Source organism: Cyprinodon tularosa, unplaced genomic scaffold (assembly GCF_016077235.1).
Source record: "Cyprinodon tularosa strain WSP-4 unplaced genomic scaffold, ASM1607723v1 ctg524, whole genome shotgun sequence".
Lineage (NCBI taxonomy): Eukaryota > Metazoa > Chordata > Actinopteri > Cyprinodontiformes > Cyprinodontidae > Cyprinodon > Cyprinodon tularosa.
Window position 1 is genome coordinate 162,642 of NW_024039257.1, and position 27,359 is coordinate 190,000.

The following is a 27,359-nucleotide window of genomic DNA, read 5'->3' on the forward strand; positions in this document are numbered from 1 at the left end:
GTATGCAACAACTTGTGCTTTGGCCAGCAAAACGTGTTAAAGGAATTAATTTGGAATGGCAAAACTGTTTTTTGGTTGCATGTTTTTAAGGATAAACAATTATTTGGCAAAAATTCAACTACTTTCCAACACAAACCTTCCTTCTGCGTTGAAAGGGTTTTTAAAACTATACAATAAGCATTTGGTCATTCTTAAGAAAGAAAATTAAATCACAAAAATACATTTTCCACATTTCTGGGTTAAGCCGAAGAAGAAAAAAAAACATCAAAAAGTTTTTAAATTATTCCAGAAGAAATCAAAAGCAGGGTTCACTTGTTTTAGGTTCTACAAGAACCTGTAACTGAAAGGAAATTAATACATGTGATGTAGAATGAACGTAACGTAAAGAAAACCAACCAATAGTTTACATCTTTGGATATCTTTCAGCTTGGTTTTCATAGATCTTTTTTGGAAAGGCTTTCCTGGTGTTTAATGCATTCAGGTCCATTTCACCGTGAAACTTCACTTAGTCACTGAAGTTCATGGTAGGCCTCTTGGTATCAGTACAGAATATTGGTGGAAAAATGAAGTGATTTTTAAACGTTTCACAGAGCACTACTGGCAATCCATATTTCCCATGAAATGAGACAGCTGATGATGCCTTTAAATAAAGAGGTTTAAAAAGACAGACATCTTTCCTTCACGGTAAGGAGGCAGAGGAAACATCAGGTTGTATCTTCTGGTGCAATAAGGCTTTGGGCTTTTTCAGGAAACACTCCAACAATGTTTGGTCTCCATGGCAATCATTCACTCTGGGCAGGATTGGTCAGTGACTGGCATGGTACAGTGACTGGCACTTGTCAAAATGAACTTTTAAAAATATAGATTCATTTGGTAGGTTAGCTAACAGAAGCAGCATTATTAGGATTACCATAAAGCACTGTATCAGACTGAGGTAGCTATCTTTGGAGAAAATCTTCCAATCCTTCTAACCTGACTTTTGGGTTCAACGAATCAACATTTTCTAGTTTGGATACTTTTCTTATTTTCTTAAAAAGCTTTTATCAGTCGAACCTTCTTAGAAGATGTTTGCAGAGGCTGACATCTTTTTTAGTTGAAAGGACAAAATGTTGCAACAAACACAAAATATGTTCTCAGTCATATAACAAAATAAAGTTTAGGCTTCAATCCGTAGTGCACATCCTGACGTGTCCAATTTCCCACCAAAAATTTGGAGGATAAAATATTTTGGTTATGGAACAAGCTCTTAGTGAAAAATTGACATGTCTTTGGTGTGAATACAAAACTAATGCTGTCCTGATCAGGAGAATGTTTCTCAGCACACATGCAAGCAGTAGGATATAGAAATACATGTGCAATAAAGGCCATGAAGGCGATACGCTTTGGTTTGAGGTAGGGGAGGAGGTTGGTCTCAGGGTAGTAACTCACCGGGATCGATCTTATTCCACAAGCCAACACTCTAGCACTAGCAGTGGGTTTTAGTGAATATATACCAGCTTAAAAACGGGAGTGGAGGGACAAGTTGGAAATAAGGTTAAGTGATAATATTGACCAATGTCAGCCAGTTCCCATGCCAGACACGCCAGATGGATGCTGCTCAATGATGACTTGGCAACGTGCAGGACACACCATCTGTTGGGAGGGAGAGTCACAGATCGCAAAAGTCAAGAAAACACAATCGCTTAACAGGAATTATATGAATCTTACAGTCATTTCAGTCAGTCATAAAATACTCATAAAATCATTTCACACAATCGATCATTCAGATCGGGAAAAACAATAGCAGCTAGAAAAGGATTTTATCGTATTAAAGTGGTTTTCCTTTTTTGTGCACCTCTGAGAAAGACACTAAAGGCTGGTTCACATTTTGAAATTTTAAACAAATTAAACCAGAACATTTAGCTGTCAGACAGGAAATCTCATCATACATTCATGTATGTGTCTCTACATGTTCTACTGCTTCTGCTACCATTATTCACAAGGTATGAATAAACACAAAGCAGGCAGCATTAAAACAGCTGTGACATGAATTAAAGTTATTATTTATATTTTATAATTTAGTAACTCTTAATGAGTGAATTCGTCCAAGTATGACGGGATAATAGCTTTTGTTTTGCACCGAGGCAGCCTAAAATGAACTAGACACCAATGGAGGTTGCTTTGGAGGTTTTGCTGTGGTGGAAAGAAAAATTATCCTGAATCTCACACTGATAGTGAGTGATGTGCTTGTTACAGCGGCATCAGGTGCAGCTAGTGAGAAAAACTTAACGCAGGCAGTGACCATGCAGGTCTGCACATTATTTAAAGGTTAAAAATACTAATTCATTGGCAGATCGTCTTATTTTCTTAGTCAAATTAAGGTTAAATACACTTATTTTAAGACATTTTTACTGAGTTTCAGAACGTTTTTGTAGTGTAGTATATTGTGCCAAGACAATCCAACGTGTTAGATTTGCCTTATTTGCGATGGGGGGGGGGTGTCGACATTATTCGGAGCAGATCCAACAGGAAATAGATTAGAGCAGGAACTGCACAATAATCTTGTGATATAAACCTGCCTTAAGCTTCAAGATTCTTCCTGATCTTCACATTTCAGTGTTTGAATGTGACTGGGTAGGACAGTAGGAACAGAATAGTGATATAGAAAATAAGTCAATTTGTCATTTTAGTAAAGTTCGCAGTTCGTTATCCGTTCCTTTGTGGTATATTCTGGTTCATACAGGTATCCTCAGATCTCCCCCCATTAAAATCAAACTTATATTTTATGTTATCAAACAATCATTTTAACTGCTTCTACATTTTGTGTTTGTTTTGTTTTTGAGAGAAAAAACCTGCCATCTCATTAGACACAACTTCCAGTCATCCCTATGATGTTGACCACTTTAGAAAAACAGTGAACAAATTCATTTTCCTTTTTAAAAAGCTCAGTTCTGACAGATCAGGGGCTTTAATCCTAACCATTACCCTTCCTTTGGTTTCACTGTAAATTCATTTTGATTAAATTTCTCTATGACAGGTAAAGTGCCACTTTAGACTCCACCTGCTCTTTATACTGTAATTATCAGTGCATGGTTGCAGATGCCTTTACAAAGCTGAACCCCAATAGAGTTATGCAGGACAACAGTCAGGTCTTCCTGCAAAGAGAAATTTGGGATGGAATTTCAGAACTCTGTTAAAGTTAGAGCCTGAACATCTACTGACTGTGGTTTGCCTCTTCTCCACACAACCAAAAACATCCTATAACTTATAAACATAAATTATAAGAAATGCAAGGGGCTTAGAGAGCCTCTGGAATATTAGCTGTGATTTTTATAAATGACTTTTCAATAGTAATGAAGCGAGATGGACAAATAGTTCATATTTTTTTAGGAGGGAAAATGTGGCTGTTTGCCATACGCTTAAAAAAACGAGTAATTAAATTGTTTTTTTGTACATGACTAAAGGGATACACATTCATTAAGGTAGTTTAAAGTTAAAATAAATATATAAACTAAAGGGTCAAAATAAATATATAAACTAAAGGGATAAACGGGTATTGACTATGGGTATGCTCATCTGACAGGACACTGGCTAAGTCACACTCTAGGAGGTGGTTTATAGGTGATACTGTTCAAAACTCCAAGAAGTTGAATGTGGTTGGTTCTTCTCATGTATAAATGTATTGAGAAATGTTTAAAAAAAGCACCTGTGCTTCAGACTCCACCTGTGGGTAGTTTGCTCCTTCTTTAGGGCTGTTGTTTTGTCCTGCATGGATCCTTGGTACTGGCCAGTTGTTCTGAGTCCCTTTACTGCAAAAAAAACTGCAAATCAAAACAGAAAGAATTATACACAAATAACCACAAATTAAAAACTAAAAAGGGCGATTTATCCCAGTGTTTTCTAGTCCAGCTCAGATTCAGCTTTATTCAGTTTAGAGGGCTACAGCTGCCAATACTGTCTGATGTGGGCCTTAGATAAATAAACTGAATATAATGTAAAATATGAACGACTACAATTGAATAACAGTAAACAATGGTCATAATAAAATTGTTTTATCCTTTTCCTGACTAACAGATGGCAGTCGTAGTGCTTCTCTCCATGACTGTCTGTTGTTTTGCTCTTTGCAATAATTCTTTTCCAACAGAAGATTTGCTAAACAACACACAGTTCATCTCTATGCCCTCCTTTGCTCAGTTTTTCATCAATCCAATCAGTATTTCTGAGATCTTGGTTGGAGGTCAGATGATCTCTGTAGGATTTACCAGAGATGCAGACTAAGTAGACAGGCAAGCGTGCTTTTTTAAACTTGGAGGACCTATGCCTGCTTCTCAGCACAAGTAACATTTTAATTCACTTTAATCAAAACGCAGCTTGCCTTTTAAAGATGATTCTTTTTATACAAGTTTTTACAACAAGTGGAAGTAATAACTGTACAGAACAGACGAAAAGAATAAAATGCGTGTTTGGGCTCACCTGCGACGGTATCCAAACATGAGGAAGAGGACACAGAAGATGATGCAGGCCGTGCCAATATGGATGCCAATAACGATGCTGCCCAAAGAGGTTTCAGAATCCCTGCACTGACATAAACTGTTGCCTCCTTTCACAAAGCCAAGTAAAAGGAAGATGTGTATTAAACATTTTTATTTTATTAAACATTTTATAGTGTGTAAAACAGTGTTAAAAGCTGTTGCATCCTCTGATGGAAGACTTACCACTGATCTGATCACTTATGCCTTGCTCTGCCAGCGACACCAACCTCTTGGTGCCGTCGCTCTCTCCGTTTCCGTTGTAGGCCACCAGTTTGATTTCGTACACAGCTCCCGATTCTGAAGGGAGTTATGCGTTAGTTATAGTTTTATTAAAAAGGGAAAAATATTTTGACTTACTGCTACAAAACATGTTAACCTGAATTAACATGATATTCATCCAGTGCTTGCAGAAATATACACACATGTTCATAACATCAATGTCTGGTTTAAGTGTTTGCATGCTGGTTTTGTTGGATTCCTGCTGGTTCCTGTTTTTGTTTAGTTCAGTGTTTTTTAATGTTATGGTTTTGGTTGCATAGTTTCTTAAATCCTTTCAATTTCAATAATTTTTCTAAGGTGATCTGAAAATCAAAGAATGACTTAATGAGTGACAGTAGTACTTGAGTAAAAGTATTGATACTCAAAGTCAAATCTTAGTCACTACAATAAAAAGTTACTTGATCAAACATCTACTCAAGTTAAAGTATTGAAGTTCTCACTTTTGAAAATACTTAAGTATTCAAAAGTACATGCATTTATATCATTAAATTTCCGTATAATTTTCAAAGTAATTTAAAAACCCAATTGGATCATATTTGATACATGACTTTTTCAGACCTCTGCATCATCACTTTGATATTTGTATTCTTGAAAAGCCTGACTTACACAATAAAACACACGTAGTGAACAGAAAATGTATAAAAGATTATACAGAAACGCCTAGTGTATCAAATTTGATGCAAATAAATGATCTAATTTAACTTAAACAAATTGGTTATGATGTAATTTGACAGAAAGTTCAACGACAACTCTTATAATTTTCTGGAAATTATTTGATGGTGGTGTTCAAATCCAGCCCTAAGGGCTGCTATCTGATATGATGAAATTGCATTTCAAGAAAGAAAAACAGCAACAACTGATTAGAGATCTAAGCTTTTTTAAATGGAGTGAAGTTTTTAAGTACTCTCCCAAAAAAATGACTCAAGTACAGTAAAGATAGTCCAAAACTTACTTATGTACAATAATCAAGTAAATGTACTTTACTTTTGAACTTTATTCATCTCACATTGGTAAAATTTGTATTTTTATTTAACTGTATTTAACCTATCCCTAGTGGGCTGCCATCGTGAGGAGCTTGGGGAGCAGTGTGGGGTTAAGGGTCTTGCTCAGGGACCCAGAGTGGCAGTCTGTGGGAGTGGGGGATCGAACTCACAACCTCAGGATTCCAAGTTCTGAGCCCCACCCACTAGTCTGCCCCTCCCCTTGCCAGTGTATAAGCCCCTTAGTTTAATAATTCCAAGCCAAGTCACTTTATAAGACATTATCTAGTCAAATCTGAAAAAACTTAGATTACATGATCTCATTTTATATCACAATAATTGGTTCATAATAAATTAAAGTGATGGATTCATGTTTCACTTTATGCACAGTCAGCAAGACATTTGTAAGATGAGGTCAAACTATCGTTGTTGCATACTTACTCACATACCTTCTATATTAAAACATATTCAAAATGATACATTATACTATAAGACGATACGATAACAAAAGTTGTGAACTAAGGGTTTTCATGTAAATAAAATGTTTAACTAATTGAGCTTTGCAGTTTCAATCATTCAATAGGCCAACTTTGGTATGTAGACAAGTTGAAGCTCATCCATGTGGGAATTACCATTAAAGAGGCTAAATGGATTAATTTTTATCAGTGTTTGCTTTAAATGCAAAATGATGTCTTCATAACTGAGTTAGAGTTATAACTGAATAACTGAATAACTGAAAAAAGCAGCTAAATAGTTTCTCTTGAAATCATTTTGAGTCCAGGAAATGTAGGGGTTTAGGAAATAAATACCCTGCTATCTAATCACGAGGCCTCCATAAATATAAGATTAATAGACTTTTTAAAATTATTCCAAGAAAATCAAGCTGATTTTTTTTATCTGACTCAAAATTCAAAGCTCCTCTGTAGCAACATACCTAAATATAGAGATCATTTTCGGTTCAGAGTCTCATGATTCTGCCCTTTCTGGACCTTTTGGTTCTGCTTAGGTTTCCTTTTTAGGTTTTTACACTTTCATATCATTCAGTATTTTCTGGGTTATGTAACTCCGGCTTTTAAGGTCTAAAATTCTTGAGAAAGTAGTTGCCAAACAAGTGTGCGATCACTTCCACCATAATGAACTTTTTGAAGAGTTTCAGTCTGGCTTTAGAGCTCATCATAGCACTGAAACAGCTCTGGTGAAAGTCACTAATGATATTCTCATGGCCTCAGATAATGGACTTGTATCTGTGCTCGTCCTTTTGGATCTTAGTGCTGCATTTGATCCAGTTGACCATAATATTCTTTTAGAAAGACTTGAATATTTTGTTGGAATTAAAGGAACAGCACTAGACTGGTTTAAATCTTATCTATCTGATCGAATTCAGTTTGTTCACGTTAATGAAAAATCTTCCTCATGCTCAAAGGTTACCTGTGGAGTACCACAGGAATCAGTGCTAGGACCAATTCTCTTTACTTTATACATGCTCCCAATCAGTAGAGTTATTAGACAGCAGGGGATTAATTTTCACTGTTATGCTACCCAGCTATATCTGTCTATAATCCAGATGAAGCTAACCCATTACATAGATTACAGGCATGTCTTGAAGACATAAAAACCTGGATGACTCTTAACTTTCTGCTTCTGAATGCAGACAAAACAGAAGCTGATTAGCCAGTCACTTTATTTGGATGAGATTAAACTGATTTCAGATAATAAAGTAAAAAATCTTGGTGTTGTTGTTTTTTTTTTTTATCAGGACCTGTCATTTAAATCCCATATCAAAGGGGTTTCTAGAATTTCCTTCTTTCATCTGAGGAATATTGCAAAAATGAGAATTCTCCTGTCCAGGGGTGATGCTGAGAAACTAGTCCATGCATTTGTTACTTCAAGGCTGGACTATTGTAATTCTTTCAGGAAGTCCACAAACTGTAGTTAAAAGCCTTCAGCTGATCCAAAATGCTGCAGCCAGAGTTCTGATGAAAATGAAAAAGAGAGATCATATCTCTCCTATCCTGGCTTCTCTTCATTGGCTTCCTGTTAAATCCAGAATAGAATTTAAAATCCTCCTTCTCACATATAAAGCCTTAAATGGCCAAGCTCCATCTGATATCAGAGATCTGATTGTTCCTTATGTTCCTAACAGAGCACTTCGCTCTCAATCTGCAGGTTTACTAGTGGTTCATAGAACTTCTAAAAGTAGAATGGGAGGCAGATCTTTTAGTTATCAGGCTCCTCTCCTGTGGAACCAACTACCAATTTCAGGCAGGTTCAAAGTTAGCTTAGCACATACCTTACATTAAAAGTGTAATACTGTTATTGTTATGATAAAACTTTCCCCAGAGGTCCTGCCATGTCATTTTGAAGGATAAATAGTTAAAGGAAAACCTATTGACCTAAAGGTGTAATAGAATACCATAAATAGGGCAAACAGCCTTACCAAGGTCTGATATGGTGTGACTGCTGGCATAAAAAGGCAGTTCAACAGGCTCCTGGTAGTCAGTGTGGGGGACTCTGCGAAAAGACAGCCGGAATCCCTCGACTTTCCCCGGCTTCCCTGGGAGCTCCCACAGGACTTGGACGGTAGTGGAGTTCAGCACCTTGGTGAAGTAAGTGGGTGGGGAGGGTACTGGATAAACAGAGAAAAGTCAGAGCAAAATCAAAATCCCAAAGTGGCCTTAAAGGAGGTTGTGATTATATGTTTAGTGCAGCAGGAAAAAATGCAAATATATTATTCTGATGTAGAATCAACAAGAGTCATTGTATAGGAACCTCTGCTGCAATTCATGTCTTTATTCTAAACACTTTTTCCCCATCAGTCACTGTTGGCTGCGAGAGAAAAATGTTTGCTCACCAGGGCTGGGCAATGAATTACATTTGCAATTTAAAATTTTTTTTAAAAATGCTATTTTTCAAACCGCAGAGTCAGTCACAATACATTTAAGAGTAAGGGACTAATTTTCTCGTTCCAGCCCTTTAGGTGGCAGTAATACAATTCAACTGTGTATGCTGCCGCCAAGAAGGGAAGACAGAGTTGTAGCCACTAATCTCTATTTGTTCATTAGGTTGCTCACAGACCGAAAAAACTGAAATCACCTTCAGCCATCTTGGTACTCCCCACTTTCACAGAGACCTGCCATAAAAATGCCTTCAATGTCATGTAATTACCATAACAATGTTATCAGTACATTTATATAACATGTACATCATCAATTTAGCACTTTTGGCCCATCATCAGATCGTGTTTTTGTGTGTGTAATATTCTGCTCCATTAACACACTGATTATGTTGTGATGGATTTGTTTAATATGTGATATTACATGATTTATAGACTTCACGGACTTCCTACTGAATATGCAATATGATTTTTTACAATAAATGAAGTAGTCTGCAGGTGCTATCAAACAGCAAGTGTGTGTCAAAATGATGAATTTATCTTTATTTTAAAAGTCTTAAGCTGCCCTTAAAATGAGAAAATCATCACTGTTGATGCTGTAGTGCACTTATTGTTAACATTCTGACCGCTCTATCTAGGGAGTACCAATATGGCGGCAGGTGACTTCATAGCAACGTGAACTTCCTACGGCCTATCCATTGAATAAATAGATATCAGTGGTTGTAGCTAGCACCTAGATTAATGCATTCAGTAGAAGGAAGAACTTGTTTATGCAAATTTCACTGTAAAGTCTTGCAACACTGGACTTTGGACAAACAGGAGTTCAAGCTTATGGAAAAAATGAAACCCTGGAGTCAAACATCGACATGGTTGTGCTCAAAGGATTATTGCAATAAAATCGCAATCGCAATATTGGTCGAAAATAATCACATTTTTGGCAGTTTTATTGCTCACATGGATTCATAGGAGCAACTTTTTCTAGGATTTTTTAAATGAATCTTTAAAATCTCTGTCATAGAGAGCAAAGCCTGCTCCTACTTAAGACTTTAACATGTTTTGTAATAATAATATAATATTGTCTTGCAGACTAGCTCAGGGTGAATATGTGATTTTTGCTATTCATCATCATATCTATAGTTCTGCTGCTATAGGCTTAGACTGCTGGAGGACATGGGGACCCCTTTTTCATCATTCTGCTTCATTCTATCTCTATTCTCCCACTCTGCAGAATCTGTTAGTTCAATCTCTAACATTCTGCTCTCTCTGCTTTTTCTCATAGTAGCTTCATCTGGTCTGTTCCTGTTTGGCTGTGACTCCATCCTGGAGAGAAATATCAGCTGTGCTGCTGCCATCAACACCTTTGTTTATAGATGTTGGAGCTTGGCCTGTTTTTCAGTGTAGTCCTGTTTCTCTGACTGTGACTAACTGGATGTCCTCTCTTCATCCTCTGACATGGGAGTTGGCTAGGATATCTTCTGCATGGCTGTGTGTTTCCTGGACGGGGCCGCCTTTTACAGTTGCATTTTGTATCTATGCTTCTTTTTCTATGTCTGCTTCTGTCTCCTTGAACCCCAGTCGGCCTCAGCAGATGGCCGCTCACACTGAGCCTGGTTCTGCTGGAGGTTTCTTTCTGTTAAAGAAATTTTTTTTCTCCACTGTCGCTACAAGCATGCTTGGTGTGAGGGATTGCTTTCGAGTAAATTAGTCGATGTAATCAACTGGTTTTCCTTGGACAGAAAACTTTGAATCAATTTGACTGTATGATCTGGTTGAATTGTAAAGTGCCTTGAGATGACATGATGCGAATTGGCGCTATAGAAATAAACTGAATTGAATTGCTATTATCAAAGCACCCATGAAGGTTAGTTCACATAGTTCCAGAATATTCTTTGCTCATCAGCACCAAGTAGAGTTAGACCCTAAGCTTGGTAGTTGCAGAACTTTGATTATCTGGAAAATCCTTGGATGAAGTAAAACATAGAACTAATAATTTATTTTAACATAATTTTTTAGTTTAAATTGAAATTCTATTTGTTATTTTCATCTTTTAGGTATTACATTTCAGACCTACATAGGTCTGTGCATGCTCAGGATATCCAGTATAACACTTAGACTTTCCACATCAGTGAAAAACTGTTTACCATTTGTTCCCTATCAGGGTTTTATAGATGTGTAAATGAAGCAGAGGGAGCTAATGACTTACAGTAGAATTATTCATTTAAATACAGCAAAAACAACAAATAGTGTGCATTTGCATCCTCTAGAAGATGAGACCCAGCCAGGTCCTTCTGATCAAACTGTTTCATTACCGAACATCATCACCTCTACAGAACCATCCCTTTAATCAAAGAAAAGTTCCTTTAAAGTGCATGATGTTTCTCCAAATATTTTAATATATTCCAAGTCTTTTGAAAAGTAATTACTCTTTACTATATTTTGTGAATCCCCTTTTTTAAAGTCAATACAACATCCTGTTGCTTTAGTATTTTCCTTAGAGCACCAGTTTCATGAGGACTGTTAGGCCTTACCACTGCCTAGTGTGGTGGCGATTATGCTGTTGGACTGCTGGCTCGCCCCCAAAGCAGAGTAGGCCTTCAGGTAGAGAGAGTAGGTGGTGCTGGCCTCCAGGTTGGTCACATCATGTTGAAAAGTGTCTTTACTTATGGCTTCCTGCAGCTCCAGACGATCAGGCTCTATGAAAACATTTGAACATGAACACATTTAGATTTAAATTATAAAACATAGACTTCAGTTTCGAGCTTCTCAAGTTGTGTGCTTACCTCCCAGCTTACGGATGTGTAAGACATATCCGATGATGCTGTCAGTGATGCTGGTGGGTGGGTTACTCCATGTTATTCGTAGGGTGTTGGTGGACACAGCGCTGGCTGAGAGCCCTTGTGGGGCAGCAGGAAGGTCCTTAGCTTGAGCCACAGCCAGGCGGGCACTAGCCTGGTTAGTGCCGGCACTGTTCTCCGCAATGCACTGGTAGATGGCCTCGTCGTCTGAGCTTATACGGGTCAGCGCCAAAGTGCTGCAACACGACACACATGCATCAAAAAAGAGGAGTCTAACTCAGTATCAGTTAGACCTGAGCTCCAAAATACTTTTAAAGGATTTTCCACTGGTAAAGATGAGCAATACAGTACATATCTTTAAGTTACGTAGAGATTAGCAGTAAAGTTACTGGTTTATTTTATCCTCTATAATAAACCCTTCTTCATTTGGACTCCAACCTCTTTTCTTTTTGTCTTTACCTTCATCTTCTCTAATTCTCCTTAGATAGTTTATATAAGAATGTTGCACTTGCCCTGCCTTCCTTTACAGTAAATAAATAAACATTTCTGGACAGCACTACAATTGTTTACTTTAACTCAAAATGATAAAGAATAATAGCATTCACACTAAAGAAGAACACACAAGAAAATACCACCAACTCTGTGCCAATATCAACATACTGTATGAAGTTTGCAGAGAACTAAACATGCATTTATACTAATGTGCTCAAGTTTGATAGAGAAAATACTGTTGCAATAATCAGATTTAAAAATCAAAAACAGAACAAGTGAAGCCAAAATAAAAAAGTGTAGGAATAGGAAAGAATAGAAAATCCCTTTATTGTCCTGCAATGGGAAAATTGTGGCGTTACAGCAGTAAAACATTATAGCAAAATTGTTCACACAAATGTGGACCTTAAAAAATGTTTAAAATGAGAGAAAAAGTTCCTCCTTTGAATAAGTTCCCTATCTGCCATCATCCTCTTACCTGTTGTTATTTGTCAGCTTGACATTTTGTCCTGGGGTCAGAACTTTCCCATTCTTCAGCCAAATTAAGTGGGGATCAGGGACACCCTGGGCCACACATGTGAACACAGCACTGCCCCCTGCTGGTCTGGACACGGACTGCGGCCACTGGAGGAACTCAGGTGGAGCTTAAAGAGGTGAAGGGGAGAAGAGAGATTACACAAGGTGCAGAAAACATGAATAAAGTGGCTCACATGGTAGTGTTTTTTGTTATTTTAGGACATATTTCTACAATACATAATGATCGAAGTTGGTATATTTAAATAGAGAATCAAAAGCAAAACCTATATAAAGGGGAATGGCAAGAAAATAACAGAAGTTTAATTTGGTTTAGTTTAGTTTGTTTTTTTTCCACAGCTATCACTACGTCTCAGAGCTTTTCTGTTGTATAGCTGGTAAAGTTCTTGGTCAGCAAACAAGGGAACTTTGTTTCAGATCCATCCTCCTCTGCAATAAGCAGGAACAGCTGTGTTTTGGTGAAACTGTCAAACCAACCGTGCGGACCCCAGATCCTCAGAGGATCTATTATCAAAACTAGATCATCAATGATTCCTACTGAGAACAACAAATGGAAACTTTAAAATTGATTTAAGTGATACTATTATCAGTTATTAGTTGTTATTATTATTATACACATTTGTTAGTCCATGTGCAGTTAGAGTCAGTGTTTTTTATTTCCTCAGTTTATTAATTTTAGATATATATTTATCTTTATTGTCTCATAGCTCAACGTGTTTTATCCACAATTTAGTTATGGGTGCATTAATGTAAAATGTGTTGTGTAAGGAAAATGTCTTGATGGTAAGAAATATATTGCCGAGTTGGCAGTTTATAAGTTTGCATAAAAGCAAGTCTAAGAAAATGTTAAAAAAGAATAAAAAAGTCCAGAGAAACGAATTGCTTAAAACACTGCACTATAGAGAAAATAAAGGAAAACACAATTTGAAAAAACATAGAGTATCTACAGGCGACTGAAAACAAATAATGAGGACAGATATTTTACACTGGGACAAAATCTAAATCTAGATCAGTTAGTTTTTCTTTAAATAAGTACATTAGATCTTCAATTGAGGAGGTAAAACAGAAATTTTCCCAGTGGAACAGCACAAATTTCATTTAAAATAAGAAAACACAATTGCATTTTCTTATTTGAAGTGCATTTTATCTAAATATCTTATTTTAAGGCTAAAAATATTAATTCCACTGGCAAACTATCTTATTTACCAACTCAAATTAAGGGTAAATACACTTAATTTAAGACATTTTTATTTATTTCTAGATCATTTTTCCAGTGTACATGGTTTTATGGAAAAGTCAAATAATCAGATACTTTATAAATATATTTTTTTAGGAAAAACAGAAAGATAGCAATCTGCTATTGCAAACATTATGTTAGCCTTGCTTTAAATTATTATCATAATGTTAGGCGTGAACGCCCTGTTTTATTTTACAGAGATTATTTTCTTTGTGTTATTAGCCTCAGATTTTGAAGAGAAAATGAATGCAGGAACCATAATGGCCTTGATACGTGATGGTTGAAGTGTGTCTCTGAATTCCCAAAGGACAATCTGGTCCCTTTGTCCAACAAAGACACACCAGCTGATGCGGCCAATCAGAGCCGGACTGGAAGCAAGGAGTGCTCCCCCAATCACCCGCTTTAGGGTCAGCTGGGTGTTCCCCCTCTGGAAGGCAGCAGGCCTCGCCTACGAGGGTCAACCTTAGACCAGCTCTCTGCATGTCATTGATCTAATGACCCCTGCACAAAAATAAAGCCCCCTTGTATCCAGCTGGACATTCAGAGGCAAAAAACAGGTGAAATTAAATGATCATCTTTAATATCGATTAGTCCCTTTTTGTATTTTTTAATACACTGCAAAAATTATGATAAAATAAATACATTTAGTCTTAATTTGAGTAGGTAAATAAGATGATCTGCCAATGGAATGAGTATTTTTACTCTTCAAATAGGATAATTAGATAATATGCACTTTAAATAAGACAATGCAATTGTTTTTTCTTATTTTAAATGTAAATTGTCTTATTGCATTGGCAAAGTGTCTCTTTCATCCTAACTTCAAGAAAAGATGCACTTATTTTAAACAGACATATTGAGATTTAATGTTTTAGCAGCGTAAAAACCACTTCAGGAACCAAAACTATCGAAAAGGTAAAACTAGGGAATAAAACTGTTAGGTCTTTATAGGGTTAATACATTTATGAAAAATTTGGGCAATACATGAATGAATAAAATAAGTGCTTCTTAACATAAAGAATAGAAGAATAAGCATATCTTTTAAATACAAGGCTCAAGTGAGTTAAGGTCTAAAATAATTTTAAACTAATACACTGCAAAAGTGATCTACAATAAGTTAACATTTTATAAATTAAGTGTATTTACTCTTAATTTGATTAGGTAAATTAGATGGTTTTCCAATGACTATTTTTACTCTTAAAACAAGATAATATGCTCTCGAAATAAGACAATGCTATTTTTATTTCTTATTTTAAAGGTAACTAGTCTTGTTCCATTGCAAAGTGTTTCATTTACCTCCTCAGTTCATGAACAAATGCACTTATTTTAAGAAAAAAAATATAATTTTTGGATTTTTTTCCAACTTATAATACATTCCACTTTGAGCACCTTCCGTTTTCTGCATGTTTGTCAGGAAATAGACAGAGAAACAAACCATTCCTACTGGAATGACTGGATTTAACATGTCAGTAAATGAGCTTTTCTTGAGGAGGATGAGTTTTTTTAGAACATTCGCTGTTTCATAAAGTCCTCCCTATGCTGTTAGCAGAACTTCATTTTTGACTAGTCACATTTTCTGTTAGTCCAGCAGAAATGTGAATAAAAAATCAACAATGGAAGGACAGCATATCTTAGTGATGCTAAGCCAGCTGTCCACTGCTGTGGGTCACTGATGTGATCCATCTTCCTGCGGAGGACCAGCTCTCCTTTGTCCCTATCTGACTGTCCCAAGTGCACAGCCTCCTCCCACTCCATTGCCGTTTTCACTGACATAATCCCTCTCTCCAGGTCAGGGGTCAGAGGTTACAGGGCAATCTAAACCCCCATTCCTTTTCCTCTGCTACCCCCACTTGCATTGAAAATCTAGATATTCCCCTCTCTTTCTGCCTGTCCATATGTTGTTCTCTGCTCATGACAATGGACGTCTACTAGTGACTGAAGTAAAACTCACAACCTGGCAGACTCTGCAAACACCAGGCATCAGGAAACAGCTCTGTTCTGGAGTGCGCCTCGTGTCTAAACATATACACCTTTTAATCTCAAGCTAATAAAGGTTCCTTTAACAGTAAATGAAGAGAACATGCCCTGAAGTCAGAGGTGGTATTAATGTTATTACTCAAGTAGAAGTACACTGGAAAAAATCTAAATCTAGATCAGTTAGTTTTTCTTTAAATAAGTACATTTGTTCTTGGATTGAGGAGGTGAAACAGACATTTTCCCAATGGAACAAGGCAAATTTAATTTAAAATATGAAAACACAATTGCATTGTCTTATTTCAAGTGCATTTTATCTAAATATCTTATTTTAAGACACAAAAATACTAATTCCATTGGCAAACTATCTTATTTACCAACTCAAATTAAGGGGAAATACACTTAATTTAAGACATTTTTATTTATTTCTAGATCATTTTTCCAGTGTTTAAATCCTACTGCTTTAAAATAAGTTAAAATAAAAATTAAAAATGAATTTACAATTAAATAAAAAATGTTAAGGACAGAAGTTTTACTGCTCTACTCTATTAAAGGAACATATTTCTACAATTCTGCTTGATAACCTCCTTTGACTTCATTTTCTTAGTTTTATAAGTGATTGTAACAGTGTCACATTTAACTTTGCATCATCTTGAAAAACTATTTATTTTGGTATGTGGTGAGCAACACGTTGGGGCAGCACCAAGTCCAACCACAAAGACTTTATTTGTCTGGATGAAAAAAATTATTCGGAAGTTTTTTGTTTTAATCTTTTTAATACCAACAGGCCATAATGAAAATGAGCTGAAATTAAACAAAACTAAGAAGTCTATTTTTGAAATGTAAGTAGAAGTAATAATTACTCAAGTAAAGTATAGATTACCAAAATTTCTGCTTAAGTAAGATAACAAAGTATTTGTACTTGGTAACTTGACACCTTTCAATAATCAAAATAACACCATTCCTCTTTCACTTCATTAAACCTTTAATTTAATTTACTGTAAAATAAATTTAGTTCTTTTTAGACTAAAAACTGCAGGAAAGATTAATCTGAATCTAAAAAATACAGAATGTAGAATCCCTACTTTTAGGACAGCTTTAAGATTTAATAGACAGTAAATAAATCTCTGAAATAATGCAATTTCAAACGGAATAATTTTTCAATCTACACAGAATTATATTTTTTCGCTACAACAATTTTCATGTTTGAAAGAGGTATTGTTTAGCAGGTCAAAGACTTTAGAGGTTGTTTTTTATTTTCTGATCACATCCTGAAAGTAATGGATTCAACAACAACATACCATCAGGGGGATTTCCTTTCTGTTTTCTTGCTATTCATAGGACAAAAAATTATGTACTGTATACTCAGATGTGGGGAAATTTAACCAAAACAATCATTCCTTTTCCAAAAAGGAACATCAGACCAAGCGTGGCCTGCAGCAATGGACATTGCAGCAGGTTCCTTCATTGTAACAGTGAAATTCTGACTTTTTATTTTACTTTTTGTATGTTTATGTTGACTTTTGCATGTGCACTGCAATGGATGAATTAGTTTAACACTAGACTAGACAAAGACTGAAAGTATTATCTTTAAGAATAATGAGATCAATCAATTATTGTATGTATTTAGTCTTGAGTAAAACAAAATGTCCACAAATGGAAAAAAAAGTTTTGTCTACTGCTTTTCACTTGGAAAACTGAAAGCTGCAGCAGGTGTTACGGCTATTTTTAGCTGGATTTTGTACAGGTGAAGTGGACTCACCTGGGGCGTCTATGAAGTGGATGATAGGCTAGCAGGGGTAAATCAGATGATCAGTCCCTGCAGCTCTAAAACTGAGGAGTTATTTTGGTTGCGTTGCACTTTTTCACAGTTGACGCCTTTTATGACATATGCATCTCTCATAACAGCATCAATACTCTAGTCTGAATAGTTTGAGCATCGGCTCGCTAAAGCTATAGGTCAGTAGCAGCTATCCTTACCGGGAATAATACATTCTGGAAGGAATGTAAGATAATATAGAAAACTGTGATATTCCATGCAGGGGCGGATTTAGAAAATTTGGGGCCCTAGGCAAAGACAGACAGGGGGCCCTCTGAATGGAGAAGGCAACACATAAAACAGCCCCATTCTACAGATAGAGAAATGTTAATAGAATAGACATCCATTATCTGTTCTAGGTTGTGTCCCTCTCTTCTTGTCCCTTTTCTTCTTGTTTTCCTCTCTATGTTTTGTACTCAGCTGACTTTTCCTGCTGTCTCTAAAGGAATTATTTTTTTTCCCAAGCACTAAAGCTGTGTTCACACCAAGCAGGAGCAGCAGGAGCAGCTAGTTTCCGTGCAAAGTCAATGGTTTATGCGCGTCAAGGCGCAGCAAAATGTCCCGCAGCGCGTTTTGAGCATTTAAGCATCTGACGCGTGCAACGCGCCGCAAACACAGCTGCTGCTCGAGGTGAAAAAATCGAACTTTTGCTGCTCGATGCGCCACATCAACCAATCCGAGAAGCTAACCTGGGAGCTGGCAGGTAGACAGACATTTCACTGATGATACAGATCACTATGATCACTGGTTATTTATCCTAAAGCCATTCAAAGGTCCTTCGATTAGATGGTAATAGTAACTATCAGATTCAAAAGGAGAGTTTCATGCTCAGATTGGCTGAGAGCAGGAATCCCTGGTGCCACCCATGTTTTTTATGACCTATTAGAGAAGGTAGGGTTTAATGGTGGAGAATGGGCCGGCCTGTCCTGATGTGACTTAGCGACTGGTAACTCAGGATGGAGTGGTCACTATTAGGTGGGGATGGCAGCAGATCAAATGACCTTATTAGAATATAGGCCTAGGTTAGCTAGTCTAATGTAAATTAATATATAGGGAACTACAACAGCCTTTATTTAATTAGACCAACCCCAAATTGTAGATAAATGTTGAAACTGTGATCTTGGGTGTGATCTTCTGATTACATCACCAGGGGGACTGTTGATGGCTTATTCCATGATTCTATGATGTTGTGAGATTTTTGATGCAGTGCCTAAAGTTTTTCCTTCCAATCTGTTATCCTGTTCATGAAACTATAGAAATGGGTTTTTGGACATAAGATTGTTTTTTGAAGGTGTTTTTAAAACTGTGAAAATGTTACCTAATCGGGGGAAGTTGTAAAGAATATTTTTATGATTCATGTATGTGCTTATTAAACTCTAAATTTCTTCCCTGTCAAGGCTAAAGCTTCACAATGGTACCGTTATATCCGTGAAACCTACCTGGTCTGTTAAAAAATGGTGCCATGTTTTCTAGATATTTAATACTTAAACCTTACAAAGTTTTCTTTAAAGCGTTTGTACCAAGTAGTCTCTTCTCATGAAAGAATCAGAGAGAAAAAGCTTAAAGATGTAAACAAAGAGCTTTTCCTTTCCAGAGTGAAATACATGAAAAATACTGATTTACCTACATTATAGCGTGAATCAAATCTTGTAAAATGCATTGTAAATATGTGAATTAGAGACTTCTGGAAAAGCAATCTTTTGTAAAAAAACAAAGGTGTTATTTTTTAGACCTAAAACCTATTTATATGGAAATTAAAATTTTCATAAAAATTGATTTAAAGTCATGAAAAATATTCAATGTTTAAACCTCTTACAGATCTTTTGTATCAATCTACCTTAGAAACATGATCTTTAAAAAAATGTCATACAGCATTACAAATTGTTATTTTTTAAATAGAGCATTTTTTACTGACACTTGGCTGAGCTCAGTACTTAATAAGTACTAATTAGACATGATCATAAATCAGCTAGGATGAAGAATAGCAGATTTATAGCGGTAACTCCTGAATGTTTAATTTTAGCTCTTCCTGAGGCCTTTTAACCCATATGGTCACGTTTCTAATCAACAGAAGCCTAATAATTCAGATTAGAAAAATGATCAATAAATTAATGCATATTTTAAAGTTCAACCCTTCTCCTTTTGTCCAAGCTGCCAATCACTGCTTCAGTTCCCCAGAGAGGTTTATTGATTGATCTGGACAAATAGTCACAAAGGGGCAACTGGATTCTATCATAAAACCAAAGGGATTGAATTGGATTACAATTTTGGTAGGATTGTTGCTCTTAGTTAGTTGCTCTGTCAGCTAAAAGTACGTTTAGAGTCTTCATAATTCAGTTTATTATTAATCGATTACAAAATTAGTTGACGATTTTTTTCCAGTAATCTATTAATCTCGATTAGATCCGATGAATTTTTTCAGCCTTACTGGCGGAATAATATTAAATAAGTTTATGATGATGATATGCATTGTCACAGAAACTAACTGATCGGTCTCCTGGACCAATTTCAGTTTTTATTTTTAGTTTCACTAATAATTGTTTTAAAACTAATAAGTTTCAGGTTTAGTTTTAGCTGCATTAAAATCATGGTTCTCATCTGCTAGATCAGGGTCTCAAACCTGCAGCCTCAGAACAGCAAGTGTCTCTTGGTTGCCACCTATTAATATTTTTTTTCTAGATCCGCCATTGCTTTGATTGACAATTCTTTTCTAGATAACACAAAAAGAAGCAGACTTTTGGAATTGCTAAGAATCTCTTCATGGTCTCACCTTGCACCACCAGGCGTCCCAGTGCTGTCCGTCTCATTCTGGTGCCAGGCCGATTGGCAGCACACACATACACACCAGAGTGCTGCAGGGAAACATCTGAGATCATCAGGTTACCCGTCCCGAGGACCTGTATACCCTCCACTCCAATAGAACGTCCATCTGATGGTGAAACAGACATGAGGGGAAATTAGATTTATAAAACGTAGCTTAGTTTAACCTCTCTGGAAGCCGTGTCTACCTAGCCTGCTCCAGGACACAATTGGCCGAGGATTTCCTGTGGCGATGCACTCCAAGATGGCCGTCTGATGGACAGTGAGGGTAAGATTCTGTGGCCCAGACAGGATGACTGGCTCCTTATAGGTTCTAGGAGCTCCACCTTTTTGGTAAGAAAGAACCAGAAGCAAATATGCATGAGACATGAACAATAAGAAAAAAACGGGACAAAAAAACTGTATAATCCATAATATATGTCAAGGGTCTCAAACGCTGGTCCTCAAGATCTACTGTCCTAGAGTTTTTAGATACATCCCTGCTTGAACTCTGCTGAATCAAGCGAATGGCTCTTGACTGGACGCTTTGCCAAACTTGATGGCATGCTGACGAGGGGATTCAATAATTTGTATGTTGAACATTCTGCAATCATACTGCTGCATTATCAAAGTATTGTGACAAATTCAATAGAACGTTAATCAAATTAAATGTACAGGTGCTGGTCATAAAATTAGAATATCATGAAAAAGTAGATTGATTTCAGTAATTCCATTTAAAAAGTGAAACTTGTATATTATATTCATACATTACATACAAACTCATATATTTCAGATGTTTATTTTGTTTAATTTTGATGATTACAAATGACAACAAATGAAAATCTCAAATTCATCATATCAGAAAATTAGAATATTGTGAAAAGGTTCAAAATTGATGGCCCCTGGTGCCACACTCTAATCAGCTAATTAACTCAAACCACCTGCAAAAGCCTTTAAATGGTCTTTCAGTCTAGTTCTATAGGCTACACAATCATGGGGAAGACTGCTGACTTGACAGTTGTCCAAAAGACGACCATCGACACCTTGCACAAGGAGGGCAAGACACAAAAGGTCATCGCTAAAGAGGCTGGCTGTTCACAGAGCTCAGTGTCCAAGCACATTAATAGAGAGGCGAAGGGAAGGAAAAGATGTGGTCGAAAAAAGTGTACAAGCAAGAGAGATAACCGCACCCTGGAGAGGATTGTGAAACAAAACCCATTCAAAAATGTGGGGGAGATTCACAAAGAGTGGACTGCAGCTGGAGTGAGTGCTTCAAGAACCACCACACACAGACGTATGAAAGACATGGGTTTCTGCTGTCGCATTCCTTGTGTCAAGCCACTCTTGAACCACAGACAGCGTCAGAAGCGTCTTGCCTGGGCTAAAGAGAAACAGGACTGGACTGCTAGTGAGTGGTCCAAAGTCATGTTCTCTGATTAAAGTAAATTTTGCATTTCCTTTGGAAATCAAGGTCCCAGAGTCTGGAGGAAAAGAAGAGAGGCACTTCATCCACGTTGCTTGAAGTCCAGTGTAAAGTTTCCACAGTCAGTGATGGTTTGGGGTGCCATGTCATCTGCTGGTGTTGGTCCATTGTGTTTTCTGAGGTCCAGGGTCAACGCAGCCACATACCAGGAAGTTTTAGAGCACTTCATGCTTCCTGCAGCTGACCAACTTTTTGGAGATGGAGATTTCATTTTCCAACAGGACTTGGCACCTGCACACAGTGCCAAAGCTACCAGTACCTGGTTGAAGGACCATGGTATCCCTGTTCTTAATTGGCCAGCAAACTCTCCTGACCTTAACCCCATAGAAAATCTATGGGGTATTGTGAAGAAGAAGATGCAATACACCAGACCCAACAATTCAGAAGAGCTAAAAGCCACTATTAGAGCAACCTGGGCTATCATAACACCTGAGCAGTGCCACAGACTGATCGACTCCATGCCACGCCGCATTGCTGCAGTAATACAGGCCAAAGGAGGCCCAACTAAATACTGAGTGCTGTACATGCTCATACTTTTCATGTTCATACTTTTCAGTTGGCCAACATTTCTATAAATCCTTTGTTTTTATTGGTCTTCAGTAATATTCTAATTTTCTGATATGATGAATTTGAGATTTTCATTTGTTGTCATTTGTAATCATCAAAATTAAACAAAATAAACATCTGAAATATATGAGTTTGTATGTAATGTATGAATATAATATACAAGTTTCACTTTTTAAATGGAATTACTGAAATCAATCTACTTTTTCATGATATTCTAATTTTATGACCAGCACCTGTAAATGGGTCAATGGCAGGCTTATACTGGGGAAAGGGCTTCAGTGATAACTCAGTTATTTTCATTGGGATGACTGAAAGTAGAGACACATAAAAATATGGGACCTGAATTGCTAAAAAGTAAGTTGAGATGAACTGTAAAACCTAAAAAAACAACAACAGTGTTTCTATTGAAAAGTCTGTTAAGTCTGCAGAAAAAGCTTTGGGACTTCTTCAGTTTGTTCTTCTAAAATACTGTTTTGTTAGCAAGCTAGCTTGGTGCTAGCTAAATATGTAGCCAATATCCAAATTCAGTTGCCGAAAATCTAAAGTGAACTACCAAAGTAAAAGCCTGGGAATCTCTAAACAACTCCTATGTCATCTTCGTCAGACTGACAGAAAAAAAAAAGTTAGTTTATGAAAATCACATAATTCATTCCAAAATGGAAGGTCCTCTTTGTTTTCTGGTTTTATTTGAACGTATACATTTTTTTTAAGGAATGGGCAAATGTTGAATGTTATGTTAACCTGCGCCACAGAGCTGCAGCCACGCACATGAGGCTTCACTATGTTGCCATGGCAACAAATGCTTTCCTTTCTGCTGGGCTGGAGGGAAGAAGCCATCACATTCTCGCTAAATAAATGAATAAATAACCATAAATATTGCTTGTTATTTCTGACTGCTAGACTTTACAAACGGTGCCCCAGAGATCTACATTATAATTACTGAGATAGTATTATTGATTATATTGGTAATCAAATAATGAATCACTGTTAACTATAAAACCGGCTGCGTTTGCTCCCACTGATTCTTGTCTTCCCAACATAAACAGCATGAGGTGTTTACCTACCAGTGACATTGAGTGTGGCCTCATGGCTGTAGCGAGTGTTGGCAATGTTGGTGGCAACGCAGCGAAAAATCCCAGAGTCTGTCCTCCTCACACCTGTTATTTGCAGGATTCCCATTGGAAGAAGAGTGTACCTGCACAAGGAACCAGAAAACAAAATCCACATCAGACCTGAACGTTACAACACATTCACTTCAGGAAGGTTGATTTAAAAGAACAACCCAAACATTTTTAAAGCGCCGGATGAAAATATACCTGATATTAAAATGAAAATCCAGTATTTACCATTTCCTTCCTTTTTTTACCGTTAAAGCACATATAAAAGTAGCAGGATAATCTTTTTTTTTTAGTAATTAGTCTGTTTATTGAACCTCGGTTTATAATATTATCACTTTCCTGTAGGAGATTTAATGTTACAGCCTATGTAGAGGTGGATGAATGTACCTGCTGTCAGACGTGTTCAGAGGTCGTCTGTCCTTTTCCCAGGTTATGGTGGCCTCAGGAACGCCATTTATTTGACACTGGAAACGAGCAACTCCTCCTTCATCCACAAACATGGATACTGGATGGGTGTGGAACTTTGGTAGAGCTTAAAAACATGACAACATTAATTAGCGAGTTCATGATTCTCCATCAGTGGTAAATGAATGTCTATGGTAAACAGACTGATTTCCTTTTAAGAATATTTGGCTTATTCATTTGAGGACTCAGATTTCTGTGTCTTAACTTTTTAATAAAAACTCTTGGACAAGAAAACATACATGTCTGGCTACATTTTATGTCCGACTGTCATTTCCTGACTTCACAGACTGTATGTCTACAGAGGCACCTTCTCACCCGCAGTCAGACCCTCTAATAACATGGCCGCAACAATCAATAGAACAGGAGGCTCCAAGGCCCCTCTCTGAGAAACTCATTTCTTCTTCTTAAAGACCATGAAATCAAACTTTTGCTAAATCTAGAACAGGTAGAAACGTCTAAATAAATCCTGACACCTCCAGGAGATCTTCATCTTAAACAGAAAACTAACAAGTGCAACATTTACGACAAATACCTGCATTAAAAAACACATTACAAATCTCTGTTCTTGAACAAAATGTTACACTTTAATTAAAGGAACCACATCGTCCTACTTGATTATGTTGCTTAGTCCTTTTTATATGATGGATACACAAAAACAAGCTGGATTTAGGAGTCAGCAGGAGTATTACTCTGTTTTGCATATAAATTGATAAATTTAGGTCCTGGGATTGGTATGTGAGCAAATGCTTTACCAATTCTAGATGCCCCGATTCTGTCCTGTTTAGAATCAGCAATCAACCTAACAAAGGTATTTTTGACTGTGGGAGTACCCAGAGATAAACCATGCATTAACAATGAGAACATGAAAACTCCATGTAGAAGACCACAGGCTAGTATTTGTACTCAGGACCTTCTTGCTGCAAGGTGACAATTCTACAAACTCCTCCATGCAGCCCTTTATTCAAAGTGATGTAATCATTTTGGAAAACAACTGTAGAGACTGTAACACTGCTGCCCTGTATTCAATCTACTGATGTAGGATGATGCTGTATCACCATATGTACCCAATTTAAAGGGATGTTTCAGGTAACATCAATAGATAATGGAAAACCAGTCAACAGTACAGAGCATTCAAAAGAACAAGACTAGAAAGGGTTCTATGGCTGGTTCATCCATCCATCCATCCATCCATCATCCATCCATCCATCCATCCATCATCCATCCATCCATCATCCATCCATCCATCCATCATCCATCCATCCATCATCCATCCATCCATCCATCCACCCATCCATCATCCATCCATCCATCCATCCATCCATCCATCCATCCATCCATCCATCCATCCATCATCCATCCATCCATCCACCCATCCATCCATCCATCATCCATCCATCCATCCACCCATCCATCCATCCGTCCATCCATCCATCCATCATCCATCCATCCATCCATCCATCCATCCATCATCCATCCATCCATCCATCATCCATCCATCCATCATCCATCCATCATCCATCCATCCATCCATCCATCCATCATCCATCCATCCATCCATCCACCCATCCATCCATCATCCATCCATCCATCCACCCATCCATCCATCCGTCCATCCATCCATCCATCATCCATCCATCCGTCCATCCATCCCTCCATCCATCCATCCATCATCCATCCATCATCCATTTATTCATCCATCCATCCATCTATCCATCCGTCCTTCCATCCATCCATCCATCCATCCATCCGTCCTTCCATCCATCCATCCATCCATCCATCCTTCCATCCATCCATCCATCCGTCCTTCCATCCATCCATCATCCATCCATCCATCCATCCACCCATCCATCCATCATCCATCCATCCATCCATCCACCCATCCATCCATCCGTCCATCCATCCATCCATCCATCATCCATCCATCCGTCCATCCATCCATCCATCCATCCATCATCCATCCATCATCCATCCATCCATCCATCCACCCATCCATCATCCATCCATCCATCCATCCACCCATCCATCCATCATCCATCCATCCATCCATCCACCCATCCATCCATCCGTCCATCCATCCATCCATCATCCATCCATCCGTCCATCCATCCATCCATCCATCATCCATTTATTCATCCATCCATCCATCTATCCATCCGTCCTTCCATCCATCCATCCATCCATCCATCCATCCATCCATCCATCCATCATCCATCCATCCATCATCCATCCATCCATCCATCCATCCATCCATCCATCCATCCTTCCATCCATCCATCCATCCATCCGTCCTTCCATCCATCCATCCATCATCCATCCATCCATCCTTCCATCCATCCATCCATCCATCCATCCATCCGTCCATCCATCCATCATCCATCCATCCATCCATCCATCCATCCATCCATCCGTCCATCCATCCATCTATCATCCATCCATCCATCCATCCATCCATCCATCCATCATCCATCCATCCATCCGTCCATCCATCCATCCATCATCCATCCATCCATCCATCCATCCATCATCCATCCATCATCCATTTATTCATCCATCCATCCATCTATCCATCCGTCCTTCCATCTATCCATCCATCCATCCATCCATCCATCCATCCGTCCTTCCATCCATCCATTCATCCATCCATCCATCCATCATCATCCATCCATCCATCCATCCATCATCCATCCATCCATCCTTACATCCATCCATCCGTCCTTCCATCCATCCATCCATCCATCCATCATCATCCATCCATCCATCCATCCATCCATCATCCATCCATCCATCCTTCCATCCATCCATCCGTCCTTCCATCCATCCATCCATCCATCATCCATCCATCCATCCTTCCATCCATCCATCCATCCATCCATCCATCCATCATCCATCCATCCATCCATCATCCATCCATCGATCCATCCACCCATCCATCCATCATCCATCCATCCATCCATCCATCCATCCATCCACCCATCCATCCATCCGTCCGTCCATCCATCCATCCATCATCCATCCATCCGTCCATCCATCCATCCATCCATCCATCATCCATCCATCATCCATTTATTCATCCATCCATCCATCTATCCATCCGTCCTTCCATCCATCCATCCATCCATCCATCCGTCCTTCCATCCATCCATCCATCCATCATCCATCCATCCATCATCCATCCATCCATCCATCCATCCATCCGTCCTTCCATCCTTCCATCCATCCATCCATCCATCCTTCCATCCATCCATCCGTCCGTCCTTCCATCCATCCATCCATCCATCATTCATCCATCCATCCTTCCATCCATCCATCCATCCATCCGTCCATCTATCCATCCATCCATCCATCCATCCATCCGTCCATCCATCCATCCATCTATCATCCATCCATCCATCCATCCGTCCGTCCATCCATCCATCCAT

General features: G+C 37.9%; 1 protein-coding gene across 1 annotated transcript in view; it reads right to left on the reverse strand.

Moving 5' to 3' along the window:
- Window positions 1–27,359, reverse strand: part of si:ch211-57n23.4 (immunoglobulin superfamily DCC subclass member 3) — a 40,343-nt gene continuing 12,984 nt past the window's right edge. The window contains exons 3-14 of the mRNA XM_038304048.1: window positions 23,863–24,007; window positions 23,422–23,552; window positions 20,517–20,654; window positions 20,279–20,437; window positions 12,426–12,591; window positions 11,444–11,694; window positions 11,192–11,356; window positions 8,208–8,396; window positions 4,695–4,808; window positions 4,453–4,579; window positions 3,686–3,800; window positions 1–1,632 (exon numbers count right to left, since the gene is read on the reverse strand). Of these exons, the coding sequence (XP_038159976.1) occupies window positions 1,558–1,632; window positions 3,686–3,800; window positions 4,453–4,579; window positions 4,695–4,808; window positions 8,208–8,396; window positions 11,192–11,356; window positions 11,444–11,694; window positions 12,426–12,591; window positions 20,279–20,437; window positions 20,517–20,654; window positions 23,422–23,552; window positions 23,863–24,007 (1,775 nt within the window). The 3' untranslated portion in view covers window positions 1–1,557. The remainder of the gene's footprint in view (window positions 1,633–3,685; window positions 3,801–4,452; window positions 4,580–4,694; window positions 4,809–8,207; window positions 8,397–11,191; window positions 11,357–11,443; window positions 11,695–12,425; window positions 12,592–20,278; window positions 20,438–20,516; window positions 20,655–23,421; window positions 23,553–23,862; window positions 24,008–27,359) is intronic.